The following is a 15,228-nucleotide window of genomic DNA, read 5'->3' as shown; positions in this document are numbered from 1 at the left end:
TTAGTTCCCTGACCAGGGATTGAACCCATGCCCTCGGCAGTGAAAGCGTGGAGTCCTAACCACCAGGGAATTCCCTCCCTATGACTTTTTGTCTCTGTGCTCAAGTTGGCTCTTCCTTCAGCATATCTGCTGCAACTGACACCCTCAATGGCAACTCAGTCCAACAGGTTGACCAAAGAAAATTCTTGGCATTTCTGTCAGGCTATTTCCCTTAAGGTTTGTCATCATAGTAACCTATCACACTGGCCCATTAGCTTCCAGCATCGAGAAGGCCAGCAGCCAAAGAATTTGGTCCTTAACTTTTAGTAACTTATTTCTCTTTCTTCCCCCACTAGGTTTCCCTTCACCACCATCCTGCCTTCTAATGTTCCCTCCTTCCCCTCGGTAATCACTATTAATAGTTTGGGCAGGTTAGATTTTGGAGTAGCCAATGGCTCATCCCTCCATTTGGGAAGCATGCAGCATTCACAGTTTCTCGTGTGAAGCAACAAGTTTGTGTGACAAACATTGTAACACTCATTCCAGGTCTGTGCCTGGGGAAGAAAGTTTGAGGTACCCAAGGTGGTCTCCTAAAGGAAATAAAAGGGACCAAAAGGAGAGAAAGGGCCCTAAGATATCAGGCAAGGATCTGCCTGCAGCTCGTGGCTCCCTGGGCTGGGCTAGACTGGACTACCGGCCAGTGAATGACACATGAACGGCATTTGTCTTCTCAGCACCAGACAGCCCCAAGAGTGAAAGCCCTCCATACTCAGCTGTGGTGAGAGTCCCCAAAGCAGCTGAGGTGGAATGGATTTTGGATCTGAATGAGGAGGAAAATGAGCTGGTGCGGAGTGAATTTTACTATGAGCAGGTAATAGCAATAAAATGTGATGGTCATTTGAGTTTCCTTATGATGTGTAGTAGCATGGCAGGAAATGCAGAGTTGGGCAGACACAAGCAAGCCTTCACTTGCTCACAGTGTAATATCATGGGAGCTAAGACAAGTAAACCAGTTAAAGCAGAAAATGAGGAACAGCTTGAGAAATACACAAGAGGAAATCAGGAAAGGCTTCATGGAAGAGGTAGCGTTTAAGAGGAGCCTTGGAAGTGCGGTAGGAGTTTGACAAGCAGAAGTTTGGGTGTCCTGAGTGGAGTGAGGATAGGAGAAGGGCAAAGATTTCCAAACTCTAACATCCAAGCGAAGGCAGAGTATCAAAAATGATTGGGGAATTAGAAGTGGTTTAATGTGGAGAGAACATAGGGTGTTAATAGAGAGGTAGGAAAGGTAGGGTTGAAACAGGCTATTTATGTGTAGGGCCTTGTACTCTGCAGTAAGATATATGTACTTGGTAGGCATCAGGGCCATGGAAGGTTTCGGAGTGTGCTTTAGGAATATTAATTTAGCAGCACTGTTTCCAGTGGCTTGAAACAAAGACTTCTCCAGGTAGCCAGACAAGCAAGGTGACTATCGTCCAAGCCAGCATTAGGAGCACCTGCACTGATGGGACAGTAGACTAAAAAAGAAGGGCACCTACAGGCATTCCCAGGAAGTAGGTAACACGTGGACACAGCTGCCTTCCTCCCAGTAAGGAGACAAAAACCTAAAATCCAGAGCTTTGCCAGTGCTACTTAGAACTTCTGAAGTATGTTTAGCTCTACTTCTGCTTTGCCGTGGGATTTTTGGCTCCTTCCCCCAGGGTTTTTCAAGCTTTGTGAAACGGGAAGAATAATTCCTCCCTCCCAGCTACATTTGAAGACTGCTTTGGTCTGGGAACTCACAGTGTGCTTCTCTCCTCGTCCACCTGGGCCAGGCCCCCAGCGCCTCCTTGTGTATCGCCATCCTGAATCTGCACCAGGACAGTGTTGCCTGCGGCCACCAGCTGATTGAGCACTGCTGCAGGCTGTCCCAGGGGCTCATGAACCCAGAGGTAGATGCGGGGCTGCTCACAGACATCATGAAGCAGCTGCTCTTCAGCGCCAAGATGATGTTTGTCAAGGCGGGCCGGAGCCAGGACCTGGCTCTTTGTGACAGGTAAGTGGAAATGAGTCTCTCTTCTTTTACACGGTGGTCATGTCTGTCCAGCTTCTTTTTCTGACCCTACTCTGGATTTTCACCTCCCAATCCTCTGACAAGACATGCTGAACTGTTTTGCATCTCCATTTGATGTTGATGAAATGCTGTTATCAGATCACAAGCAGTCTTCCTCACCCTAACGTTGACAGCCTGTGTGCTTCTCTTTCCCTGAGTGGATCCTCAAGGCAGGTTCCCTAGCTACAGAGTCTTTCTTTTCCAGTTGGAAAGAAAGACTTGGGTTAATTTGTAATGAACATCAATTTTGGAGAGCACCTTTAGTCTCTGTGGAACTTTCTGCCTTTTAAAGGAGATGTGTCCTCTACCCTAGCCCTGACCAAATTCAGACTGTGGCCTCGGAGTTCTGGGTAACAGATCTATAAAGCGCACTGCGGACTGGTCTGTCCCTATGTCCCAGGGAGGAACGTGAGTCATAAAGTAGAAGTTTCTATGGAAAAGTGAGGATTAGGCCCCAGCTCCCTACACAACCTGCTCTGCCTCCATTCATTAACCTGACAATGAAAACTCCCAATTCCCGGCTTATCCACCCAGATGTGTGACTCACGTTGTGCATTCCCAGCTCTCAGTCCTAGCCAGATTTGAGAGCGAAGAGCATAATTTTCTTTGACGTGTCAGTGCTTCAGGCACTTGCCCAGGGTACTGGCCTGCAAACTCAGATAACAGAGAGTGCAGTGACTCTCAACTTCACCGCTTCCTAGCTCTGTAACCTCAGATGAGTCTGTTAACCACTCTGGGCCTCGGTTTCCTCCTCTGGAAAATGGGGATGATAATAATATTTATTTCATATGGCTGTAAAGTGAGAGTACTGTATCCATATAAAGGACTAAGAACTGAGCCTGTGTACTCCAAAAATGTTAGTTTTATTATTCTTACTAACAAAAACCAGAAGGTTGAGAAAGGCAGAAGGAGGTGGGACAGCAAGTGGAAGGAAATATAAAGGAGTTAATTTCACTCATATCAAGAGGCAAAAGATTCTACATCATTTTTCAAGTTGACAAATGAAAAATGAGCTGTATAATATGTTAAATACAATCTTTTTTTTTTTTTTTTTTTTTTGCGGTATGCGGGCCTCTCACTGCTGTGGCCTCTCCCGTTGCGGAGCACAGGCTCCAGACGCACAGGCCCAGCGGCCATGGCTCAGGGGCCCAGCCGCTCCGCGGCATGTGGGATCTTCCTGGACCGGGGCACGAACCCGTGTCCCCTGCATCAGCAGGCGGACTCTCAACCACTGCGCCACCAGGGAAGCCCAATACAATCTTTTAAAGAACCACAACTCTACCAATTTATCAGAAATGGAGAAGGGAAGGAAGGAACAGAAACCATTTTATATAGCAAAAGGTAGAATTTAAGGCAAGAATAAAGATATATCTAAATATTTCTCAACTATCAGAAACGTAAATGAGATAAAATCTTATTAACAGAAAAGGATACTTAGATGGGGGCTGGAGAACAAATCTAACAGCAAGTCCTATACTTCCTTCAAAATCTAATATAGATGGAGGAAATATCCACTTTGGGTTAAGGGAGCAGAAATTAAGGAAGTCCTTGCTTCAGTGGGATTCTCACCCATCCCCAGGTGCCATAGGCTTCTCTGACACTTAATAGCCATGGTTTCAAATTACACATCCTTTCTTCCCAGCCCTGGAATCGGTACACTCATTCTAGGGAATCACTGCACTTGTGCCCAGTTGCTGATGACAGTAGATTTGTCTCTTGTGTGTTTAGAACTCCTGGTTTGCAGAGTATTTTTCCGCTGTTTTTAACTCATACCTTCTTCTGTAGACAAATAAATAAATGTTTAAAAACAAAACTCACACCACCTATTACACACGTCCAATACATTATGATACCGAATTTGCTTTTACACACTATGCTCTCCCCTACCCATCCCCACTAGGTTGAGAATCACTGATGTACTGAATCCCTTTCCAGGGAAATCAGTGGACAAGTCAGGATCTGCAAGGGGTTTTGATAGAATTATGATACAAGATTCAAGAACCTTGAGTGTAGGCCTGTCTCAGGCAGGACTAAACAGAATGATCCCAGACAGCTCTCTGGGCTCTGTTGTTATAAGGTTTTTGCAATCACCAGGTGTCAGGAATAAGATCAAAGGCAGCAGTCCTAGTAACAAGAGTCCATCCTTAACCCAGAGAAAGGATGTCAAGTCCAGGGCACTCGAATCTGAGGGCCCTGCCCAGCAGCACCTCCAGAGGCTGGTAGTGATGTGACCTCTGTACTGACCGGGAGTGCAGGCTGCCGATACAGTCCATATACACTCTCCCAAGCAAGCAGGGTTCCAGAGAACCAAAAAGAAACGGGTAGCTTGCGAGCTCCCAGCATCGGTATAAAGGCCTTGCCTCAAAATAGGAGACCTGAGTGTCCCGGAGCGTCCGTACTCCATGTATTGGTAGCTAACGTTTGATGAGTGCCTACAAAGCTCTAGACACCATCGTAAGCTCTTTTCCTCCGGTTATTTCATTTTATCCTTAAAACTCCCCATTATTCTATCCATTTTACAGATGAGTAAACTGAGGCTGAGAAAGGTTAACTAACTTGCCCAAAGTCATAGAGCCACTAAGTGATAGAGTTTCCGAGAGTCTGACTCCAGAGTCTTTTCTCCCACGTACCTCACGACTCTCATGATCACATTTCACATTGGAAATGAAATAGAAAACCTTTAAGCAGCACCTGTTCTTGGGATGACCCTGTGGAGCCTCACTGCCTTGCCCTTTTCCTCCCTGTAGCTACATCAGCAAGGTAGATGTGCTGAATATTTTAGTTGCTGCTGCCTATCGCCACGTGCCATCTCTGGATCAGATCTTGCAACCGGCCGCAGTAACCAGGCTAAGGAACCAGCTTTTGGAAGCTGAGTACTACCAACTGGGCGTTGAGGTGAGGCACAGACAAAGCTGACATCTACCCCAACGACTTACCTCCTCTAGTTGTCCTTGGCCATGGGGAGTGTCTAAGGCATGACAATTTTGCCAGTGTGGGAGTAATGGCAGGTGGGGTGGTGGGGAGGGAAATGATTGACACCAAGGGGATAGAGTTGGTCTTTGGGACCCTCAGGCATGGCTGTGGGTGCCTCCCCCTAAAACGAGCAGTTTTTCCTCCAGGTCTCCACAAAGACTGGCCTTGATACCACCGGGGCATGGCACGCTTGGGGCATGGCCTGCCTCAAAGCTGGGAACCTCACCGCTGCACGGGAGAAGTTTAGTCGCTGTCTGAAGCCCCCTCTTGACCTCAATCAGCTGAGTCATGGCTCAAGACTGGTACAGGATGTGGTTGAGTACCTGGAGTCCACAGCGAGGCCACTTCTATCCGTGGTAAGAGCACAACAGGCAGAGGGTGGGCTCCAGGGCCAGGGGGAGGCCCAGGGGCAGTAATGCCTGGGGAAAGTATCAGCTTCCATTCAGCTGACAGTGGCAGCCCTGGCTCAGAGCTGTCAGGTTTGGATTTCGTTCTTTCCATTATATATGGTTAGATAAGTCATAAAGGGTCAAATTTCAAAAAAAAAAAACTAATTTTAAAACAGTGAAAATCACATATAATCCCATACCCACACTTAAGCAATATTTAGATTTTAGTGAATTTTCTTTGTTATGTTTTTGATTTAATTGATGTTATACAGTTTTTAATATATAGAAGTTTATATCCTGCCTGTTTTCTACCCTTAAAACTATATAATAGTGAGCACTTTTCCACGTTGTTAAATATTCTTTGAAAACAGTGTTTCCAGCGGCTGCTGAGGACTCCCTGAGTTCCATTGTTCCCTCACACTCTGTCCTCTCTTGGCAGCAAGATGATGATTACTTGGCCACCTTGAAAGAGCTGGAAGCTACCCTTCGGACCCAGAGCCTCTCTCTGGAGGTGATTCCTGAAGGGAAGATCATGAACAACACCTACTACCAAGAATGCCTCTTCTACCTGCATAACTACAGCACCAGCCTGGCCATCATTAGCTTCTACGTGAGGCACAGCTGCCTGCGGGAAGCCCTGCTGCACCTCCTCCACAAGGTGGGACTTGCAGACGTGGCTGGCTCTCACACGGCAGTGCCTGCTTTGCCCGCTTGGCTTGGCCCATCCAGCTTTCATGGAGGCAATAACCCCCCTTAACCTTACCCCAGGGTTGAGCTATGAGGTCATCTCTGGCAAAGTCAGGTCCAAATGGCAAATTCTAGGGAGTTCCCTGGTGGTCCAGTGGTTAGGACACCACACTTTCACTGCCGAGGGCCCGGGTTCAATTCCTGGTCGGGGAACTAGGAACCTATAAGCCTCATGGTGCAGCCAAAACACAAAACAAAGCAAAACACAAATGGCAAATTCCATCTGCACAAATCATGATTTGATGAGTGTGTGCAAGTCTTAACCTGGATCCCAGATTGCCCTTCTGACGGGCAGTGACAGATTTCATCCCTTCTCCCAGAACATTTAGCAGAACCAAGTAATAGCTGAGAGCATGGTCTCTGGAATGAGATGCTTGGTGTAAGTGGTGTGACCTTGAGCAAATTGCCTAACCTCTCTGTTTCCACACACTTCCCACCTGCTCTGGGCTGTGTCCTGCTGCTGACCCCACTGCTCGTCCACTCAGAGTTGTTACCACAAAGGCCAGGAAGCACCCATGAGCCACATCCTAAATTTGAGCCACAAGTATCTCATAGAAGGAGAGTGTGCCCTCCTTTGTTTCCTCTGACATCCTCTGCCCTCCTCCCACAGGGGGCAAAGGCACCCCTGAAGTGCATTATTTCTTTGGAGCCATTGTTAAGCCAAGTCAGGACTGTTTCACCATGACTCTTTGGCCTTCTCTTTTTTATCTGAAAGTCCCATGCAATTTTTCTGAGGAATTGAGTGATTAGTACCAAATTTCATATAAAATTAAAGGAGCTTGAGTTATGCTTTAATTCCAGTCTGCTGCCTTCGTCCAAAATGGCAGCCATTGAAAGTTTACAAGTAGGCATATCTTCTAGGATTCCTCCAAGTCCGTCAACAGTACAGAGTCGTGGTAACCATACCCCTACAGGACAGCGAAAGGGAAATGTTTTCACTACTGCCGTAGCTACCGTGTCTTAACCAGGTGTCAATATTGTAAAGGTTATATTATTTGGCATTTAATTGCTAAAACCTGTTTCCTTTTCCTCAGTTTCCAAAAGAGTTTTGAGGTAAAGCTACTTCACCTCACCCAGTTCTGTTGCTTCTAACTGATGACCACTCCAGAGGGTTAAGCTGCTTACTTACTTATTTTGGTAAAAGCTGACGACAGCATTGCCCCTGCTTTACATTCGTCAGAGCTAGGAAAGAAGGCTTCTTTTTATCTCCTGTAATCACAGCTACCCTTGAACTGAAGTATCTTACCTTCTCAAGCAGGTGGGGAGCAACAGAAAAAAACATTGTGAAAACTATGACTGAATGCCTAGAGCATGGAAGACGTGGTGTTTCCAGCCTCATTCCCTGCCTTTTCACCCCTTACCCATCACACTGCCCCAGAGTGAGCTTTCTAAAACATAGTACATGTTATTTATGTTATTCTTAATTCATGTTATTCCTCTCTCTAAAAGGCCTTCGGTGGATCCCCATGGCCACAAGGTGAAGTCCAAATTCCTTAGCGTGAATGCAGGACCCAACAGTTTCAGGCCCCCTTATTTCTCCGGTTTATTTTCACTGCAAATCCTATCTCTGCTCTATATTCTGGACTTGCCAAATTACTTAAATTTTCCTGATTGTACCATGCCCTTTCTTACTTCCATGAGTCTACATTGCTGTTTCCCCGTACCTAGAATGCCCTGCCCCTCCTAGTTTTCTTGGAAAACTCCTGTTTATCCTTCCAGACCCTCTGTATTGACATTCACCTCTTCCTATAAACAGTCACTGTACCTAGAACATAACTCTGTTATTGCATTTATCCCGCTGGATTGCAACTATTTGTTTACAATTGTGTCTTCGCATCTGGAGCGAGAAGGCCCATATTTACCTTACCTGGTGTCTTCAAGCACCTGGCCTAGTGCCAGTTATGAATGAATGAGTGGATATATGAATGGATGAAATGGAAGTTCTTTTTTTTTGGCTGTGTTGGGTCTTCCTTTCGTTGCTGCACGCAGGCTTTCTCTAGTTGCAGCGAGCGGGGGCTACTCTTCGTTGCAGTGAGCGGGCTTCTCATTGCGATGGCTTCTCTTGTTGCGGAGCAGAGGCTCTAGGCATGAGGTCTTCAGTAGTTGTGGCTCGCGGGCTCTAGAGCGCAGGCTCAGTAGTTGTGGCGTACAGGCTTAGTTACTCGGCGGCATGTGGGATCTTCCTGGACCAGGGATTGAACCTGTGTCCCCTGCATTGGCAGGCAGATTCTTAACCACTGTGCTACCAGGGAGGTCCCAAAATGGAAGTTTTTAAGGGGTTGAATGGCCAAATGGTTTTTTTTCTATGACTGTGGAATGGGGGTTGATGACTCACGGTCTCTGAACCACAGATGAACTTCAGAAGTGAGCAGATTAGTATGTGTTTGCGCTTTCCTGATGAGTTGGTCTATGATATTTATCATTTATTCATTCATCCAAGAAATAGTTATTAAATAGCCAAGGACTATTCTTCACAGCAATGAAGAAAAAAAAGGCAGACAAAAATAGTTGCTCTATAAAACTTACATTATAGTAGGGAGAGAGACAATAAACAAGATAAATAAGATATATAGTATAGGTGATGAGTAATAAGAAGAGTAAAGTGGGGGAGAGGGAAGGGATGGATTGTGTAATTTTAGACAGGGTGCCCAGGAGAGATGACATCTGAGTAAAGGCCTAAAGTAGGTTGGGAATGAACTGTGCAGATTGTGGAGGAAGCACGGTCCAGGTGGAGGGAGTAGCAAGGGCAAAGGCCAGGGCAGCTTGAGCAGAGTAAGCCGGGGAAAGGGTGGTAGCAGATAAGGTCAGAAAGCTAACAGGGCCTAGATCATATAGAGCCTTGTAGACGTTATGAGGACTTGGGCTTTGTGCTGAGTGAGAAGGAAAACCATTGGAAGATTTTGAGCAGAGACGTAACATGATCTGACTTATGTTTTTTGTTTGTTTGTTTGTTTGTTTTTTGCGGTACGTGGGCCTCTCACTGTTGTGGCCTCTCCCGCTGCGGAGCACAGGCTCCGGATGCACAGGCTCAGCAGCCATGGCTCACGGGCCCAGCCGCTCAGCGGCATGTGAGATCTTCCTGGACCGGGGCACAGACCCGTGTCCCCTGAATCGGCAGATGGACACCCAACCACTGCGCCACCAGGGAAGCCCCTCACTTATGTTTTAACCGAATCACTCAGGTTGATTGGTTGGCATTAGTCAAAAAAGAGGCAGGAGTGGAAGATGGTAGACCAGGGAGGAGGCCATTGCAATCATCCGGGCAAGTGGTGATGATGACTTGGACCAGGACGGTACATGGAGGTGGTGAGAAGTGGTCAGCTACATAGAGATTCTGTATGTATTTTGAGGTGGAGCCAATAGAATTTGCTAATGACTTTTATGTTGTGGTGTAAGAGAAAGATGGCTAAGGTTTTTGGCCTGAACAAATAGAATAACAAAATTGCCATCTGAGAAGGGGAAGACTACAGAAAGAGCAGATTGGGAAGACACAATCAGGAGTGCAGTTTTATATCAATATGTATTGTTCTCTAGATACCAAAGAGGACTTTTTGCGTCAGCAGTTGGCTATAAGTTAGGTATACAATTCTGGAGTTCAGAAAGAATAAACAGGCTGGGAATAGAGATTTAGACATAATCAGTAGATCGATAAATGTAAAGCCCTAAGACTTATGAAATCAAAAGAGTGAGTAAAGAAAAGAGGACAAAAAAAAAAAAAAAAAAAAAGAAAAGAGGACAGGGACTTCTCTGGTGGCGCAGTGGTTAAGAATCCACCTGCCCATGCAGGGGACATGGGTTCAATCCCTGGTCCGGGAAGATCCCACATGCCACGGAGCAACTAAGCCCACGCGAGGCACCAGTACTGAGCCCAGGTGCTGCAACTACTGAAGCCTGCGCGCCTAGAGCCCATGCTCCACAACAAGAGAAGCCACCGCAATGAGAAGCCCGTGCACCCATCGAAGAGTAGACCCTGCTGGCCACAACTAGAGAGAAAGCCCACGTGCAGCCAGAAAACCCAACGCAGCCAAAAAAAAAGAGAACAGCTCCCTCCTAAGCTCTGGAGAGATTAGGAGGAATCAGCAAAGGAGACTGAGAAGGCATAGCCAGGGAAGTAGAAAGAAAACCTGGTGGGGGTGGTATCCTGGGGGCCAAATAAAGAAAATTTTTCAAGGAGGAAGCCATCAGCTATATCACAAGCTGTTGACAGAGCAGGTGGAAAACAAGGACTAAGAATTTTAGATTTAACAACATAGAGGTCATTGGTGACCTGAGGGGCAGTTGCAATGGAGTTGTAGGTGCAAAAGCTAGATGTGAGTGAGTTCAGGAGACAGTCACCGGAGAGGAACTGGAGACAGGGAGTGCAGATAATTCTGGAACTCTGGAGTGCAGATAACTCAAGGAACTTTTCTGTACGGAGAAGGAGAGAAGGGGAGCAGTCACCAGGGCGGGATTCTCAAAGGGTTCCATCTGTGATGTGCAAAAAGATAAGACGCTCTGCTGTGGGAGGATGCTGAAGGGCTGTGAGTGGAAGGAAACTCAGAATGGGTCCCAGACAGTGCCAGAACCAGGCTCAAGACTTCTGACTTTTTGCTTTGCCCTGCTCCAGGAGAGTCCCCCGGAAATCTTCATAGAAGGCATCTTCCAGCCAAGCTATAAAAGTGGGAAGCTACACGTTTTAGAAAACTTACTAGAATCCATTGATCCAACCTTGGAAAGCTGGGGAAAGTACTTGATTGCCGCCTGCCAACATTTACAGAAGAAGAACTACTACCACATTCTATACGAGCTACAGCAGTTTATGAAGGTAACAGCAGCCCCATCCTGCCTTCTACCTCTGTCCCTGTTGGCCTGTCGCGTGGGGAGACTGTGCAGGATGAGGGAACGAGACTGTCGTTTTGGTTCCTGGCCTTTTGCTCCTTGACTAAGCCTACCGCAAATCCACATTACTCTCTAGCATTCTTACATAGTATCAGGATTTCCATTCTCATCCTAAAGAGGCAGACTTTAATCTTGTCAGTAATAGCGTTCTTCAGAATGCAGGGAATATAAAGATAAAAAGGAGGGATATGGTAGTTTCAAGATAAACATGGAGCATGAATGCAGAATTCATAAGGAATGAAGGAGAAGTAAGTGTTTTTAGAGAAGATGCATGAAAGGAGAGGGAGCATGTTTCTTCCAATCTGTCTGAGGGTGGCCAACACTAAATCACAGAGAAATTGGCGTATTCAATGCCAGAGTGAAAGTGAAGGCAAGTCAAATGGAGAATCAGACGTCTCCTTTTTAAAGATCTCTTCTGTGCTGGAATAACGTCCTACCCAAGGTCCCAGCCAGTCAGTTCACTTTGGGATCTCTTGGGCCTCTGAGGGAAAGGGTGCTGGCAGCCAGGCTTCACGGGGGGACATCAGATCAGAGTTCTCCTCACACCCCCAGCCTCCAAATCTCCTTTGACCTGAACATTCATTTTCCTCTTCCAGGACCACATCCGGGCCGCCATGACCTGTATTCGGTTCTTCAGTCACAAAGCAAAGACATATGCGGAGCTGGGAGAGAAGCTCTCTTGGCTGCTTAAGGCCAAGGACCACCTGAAGATCTACCTCCAAGAAACCTCCCGCCGTACCGGAAGGAAGAAAACCACCTTCTTCCGAAAGAAGATGACGGCAGCTGATGTGTCAAGGTAACTTGGGGTTCAGGGAGCAGTTGGGGTGGGGCAGAAAGGCTGGAACCGAGGGTCTGTCGGTGATGCAGCCGCTCTTGCCCATCCCTGAACTCTTGGGAAACAAACACATACACACACACGCACACACCTAACAGGAATCATTCCTGGATGACAGTGTCCGGTGCAAGCCTGGAAAGCCGCCAGAGGAGCTCGTAGGAGAAGAGGAAAGTAGGGGAGGCGCAGGAACTGGGATCACATGTGACAGTCAGACTAAGCCCCTACCCCTTACAAGACGCAAAAGAGGTCCTGAGTGATCTGGCCCCCGCCTGCATCTCCGTCTTACCTCATGCTACTCTCTCCTTTCTTGTGGCGCGGGGGGTTCCTCAGCACCCCAGGTCCTTCCCTCCTCTCAGCCTTTTTGCTGAGAACACAACATCTGAAGTAAATGCTCCACCGCTACTGTTTATTACTTCACAGTCCCAATCGCTAGATACTCAATGTGTCTGTTATCTACCTCTCCTCTAGCCTCTGAACTCTGGAGGGCAGGGTTCGTGTCTCTCTCGACCGCTGCTGTTGTTAGTAGCACACCGTGCTCCGTAAACACTCACAGCCGCTTTCGGCTTGTCGTGACTGCTCAGAGGGTATTTTGGATCTCTTTTCCCTCCGCCTCCTTTCTTCTGCCTTTTCCATGGCCATCCTATTATGACTTCTCAGTCCCCTGGCCCTGGTTGCTCCTGAGGCCCCTCCTGAGGCCTGACTGCGCATCTCCTGTCACCGCAGGCACGTGAACACACTTCAGCTGCAGGTGGAGGTGACCCGGTTCTTACATCGCTGCGAAAGTGCTGGGACCTCTCAGATCACCCCCTTGCCTCTGCCAACCCTGTTTGGAAACAACCACATGAAAATGGATGTTGCCTGCAAGGTATGCACGATGTGTCAGAGGCACTCTTTCAGAGTGCCTATCACACTTGTAATCATCTAGTTATCATTATTTCAGTCATCCTTTTGATGGCTGCCTCCCCGACGGAATGAGAGCCCCGGAAGGCTGGAGACCGAGTCCGTTTTGATTACTCTTGTATCGCTAGTGCCTGCACTCAGTAGAGTCTCCACAAATATTTGTTGAATAAATGAATGAATGAGGGCCTCGTTCTTGACTGAGGGGCTGCTCCAGTAATTCTTGCTTCTTTAAGCACGTTTCCCTCTCATTTTCAGGTCATGCTAGGAGGGAAAAATGTAGAAGATGGTTTTGGAATTGCATTCCGTGTTCTGCAGGTATGACTCAGATTACTCAGGATTATACCGAGGGCGATCAGCACATGACCACAGTTCTGTGAGAGATCATTCTTCAGAAAATTTTTATACCAAGGAAAGCAGATTTACACGTACATCAAGGATGAAATCAACAAGAGGGCTGTTACAGAACTGGGTCAAATTCAAGACCGTAGGCCACTTTGCCAAAAGCCAAGCAACCAATGACGAGTTTATCAAAAGCTATCAAATAACTACCCGAAACGAGGTCTAGGAGAGTTCCACACAGCTGTCCTCATTGCGGGGGAGCGTGGCTGGAGGAGGTGGCAGAGGGGCTGCGGTGTGGGGGTCCTATTCAGGGGGAGGGTCCACTGCCCAGGAGCCGGCTCGAGGCATACATTTTCTGTTGCTTGTGATACGAGGACATGGGTACAGCTGTGGCACTGGAGCAGAGGATGGAGCAAGGCGCCAAAACCATGAAAAGCCAGACCACTCCCCACCACACAGTGACACACAGGCACGCTGAGGCCCATCACCCTCCAGGCAGACACGGTCTTCACGCAGCGTGCATCTAAAGGATCAAAGACAAAAAACCACCTGACAGATTTCTTTCTTCCCACCCATTTTCCCTGTTGGGCAAAGACCCCAAGGCAACAACATGTTTATCTGGTAGTTTCTAGCTCATCAGTCTTTTGGTGAATTGGTCTGTTTCCTAACACCAAGACATCTCTTAACAGAGCACCAAGTGTCCAGGGCAGCCAGTATCAGCCCCTGACATCCATTTTCCAAGAGAAAGGTGATTCGTTAGAGAATGAACTGGTCTTGGGCATTTGATTAGAATATTTTCAGAAAGTGACACGGCAGCAAGTGAGATGTACCAGTGTAGATATCAAAGTTACGATTTTTACGGATGCTTCCTAAATGTCTGCCGAGCTCCAAGAGAAGAACTTTTTGCTGATTGTTTATGTATGTTCTCTATTGGGACTACAGTCTTGTCTACCCCAAGCCCAGTGGGAGCTCTGTAAATGTCACCTTCCTTCCCGCCATTGGTGTCCCTGCCTCCCTACACCCATCAGCCCATGTTCTGTTCTAGGACTTCCAGCTGGACGCTGCCGCAACCTACTGCAAAGCCGCCCGGCAGCTGGTAGAGAGGGAGAAGTACAGTGAGATCCGACAGCTGCTCAAATGTGTCAGCGAGTCAGGCATGGCGGCCAAAAGTGACGGGGACACGATCCTCCTCCACTGCTTGGAAGCATTCAAGAGAATTCCACCCCAGGTGCGCTCACCCCCAGACCTCTCAGCTCCTCTGCCTATTTCAGTGTCTTCACATCCCCCTCTTTATTTTTCTCTTCCCTATACCTACTGTACCTGAAACTCTACAAGATCCCTCTGTCTTTCTGACCCCTCTGTAATGATGGCCTCACTAGTCAACCCTTCGCTGGAAAGAAAATTCATGGTGATAATCACTGTATCCAGAGGCCGTCCCTCAGCATCCCATCGTCTGATGCTGTTGGCACCAGGAAGTGTCTGCGGACGGACAGAGTTGAGTTTCTCCCTGTGATTGTAGAGGAGGTCATCGTGGGCCTGCAGGTGGCCTTTGAAGCACATCGCCTGCAAAACTGTCCCCCGATGGCTTCCTAGTGGGGTGAACAAAGCCACATCCTTTCTTTTTTTTTTTTTTTAAATAAATTTACTTTATTTTATTTTTAGCTGCGTTGGGTCTTCGTTGCTGCACGTGGGCTTTCCTCTGGTTGTGGCGAGCAGGGGCTACTCTTTGCAGGGCGCAGGCTTCTCATTGCGGTGGCTTCTCTTGTTGCGGAGCATGGGCTCTAGGTGTGCGGGCTTCAGTAGTTATGGCTCGCAGGCTCTAGAGCACAGGCTCAATAGTTGTGGCGCACAGGCTTAGTTGCTCCGCGGCATGTGGGATCTTCCCAGACCAGGGCTTGAACCTGTGTTCCCTGCATTGGTAGGCAGATTCTTAGCCACTGCGCCACCAGGGAAGCCCCACATCCTCTCTTGAAGGCCAAGGACAGGCCTCGTTTGCTGTTGCTTCTCAGGTTCCCAAGCTTAGTGTTATCATTAGCTTTCCTCTGTTGCTCTTATAGCAGGAGTTGAGTTTGGTTTTTGTGGGTTTTTTGGCCGTGCCA

The 15,228-nt window shown here is 47.6% G+C and overlaps 1 protein-coding gene across 3 annotated transcripts in view; it reads left to right on the top strand.

The window, feature by feature from the left end:
• Positions 1-15,228, top strand: part of ZFYVE26 (zinc finger FYVE-type containing 26) — a 62,933-nt gene that overhangs the window by 42,166 nt on the left and 5,539 nt on the right. For all 3 annotated transcript variants that reach the window (XM_032622243.1, XM_032622241.1, XM_032622242.1), the window contains 10 exons: positions 714-850; positions 1,791-2,011; positions 4,816-4,963; positions 5,188-5,397; positions 5,870-6,088; positions 10,784-10,981; positions 11,652-11,851; positions 12,614-12,755; positions 13,046-13,105; positions 14,175-14,357. In XM_032622243.1, coding sequence (XP_032478134.1) covers positions 714-850; positions 1,791-2,011; positions 4,816-4,963; positions 5,188-5,397; positions 5,870-6,088; positions 10,784-10,981; positions 11,652-11,851; positions 12,614-12,755; positions 13,046-13,105; positions 14,175-14,357 — 1,718 coding nt within the window. The remainder of the gene's footprint in view (positions 1-713; positions 851-1,790; positions 2,012-4,815; positions 4,964-5,187; positions 5,398-5,869; positions 6,089-10,783; positions 10,982-11,651; positions 11,852-12,613; positions 12,756-13,045; positions 13,106-14,174; positions 14,358-15,228) is intronic.

The sequence above is a fragment of the Phocoena sinus genome, chromosome 2 (genome assembly GCF_008692025.1).
Source record: "Phocoena sinus isolate mPhoSin1 chromosome 2, mPhoSin1.pri, whole genome shotgun sequence".
Lineage (NCBI taxonomy): Eukaryota > Metazoa > Chordata > Mammalia > Artiodactyla > Phocoenidae > Phocoena > Phocoena sinus.
Note: the sequence above shows the minus strand (reverse complement) of the source record. Positions and strands in the feature narration are given on the sequence as shown.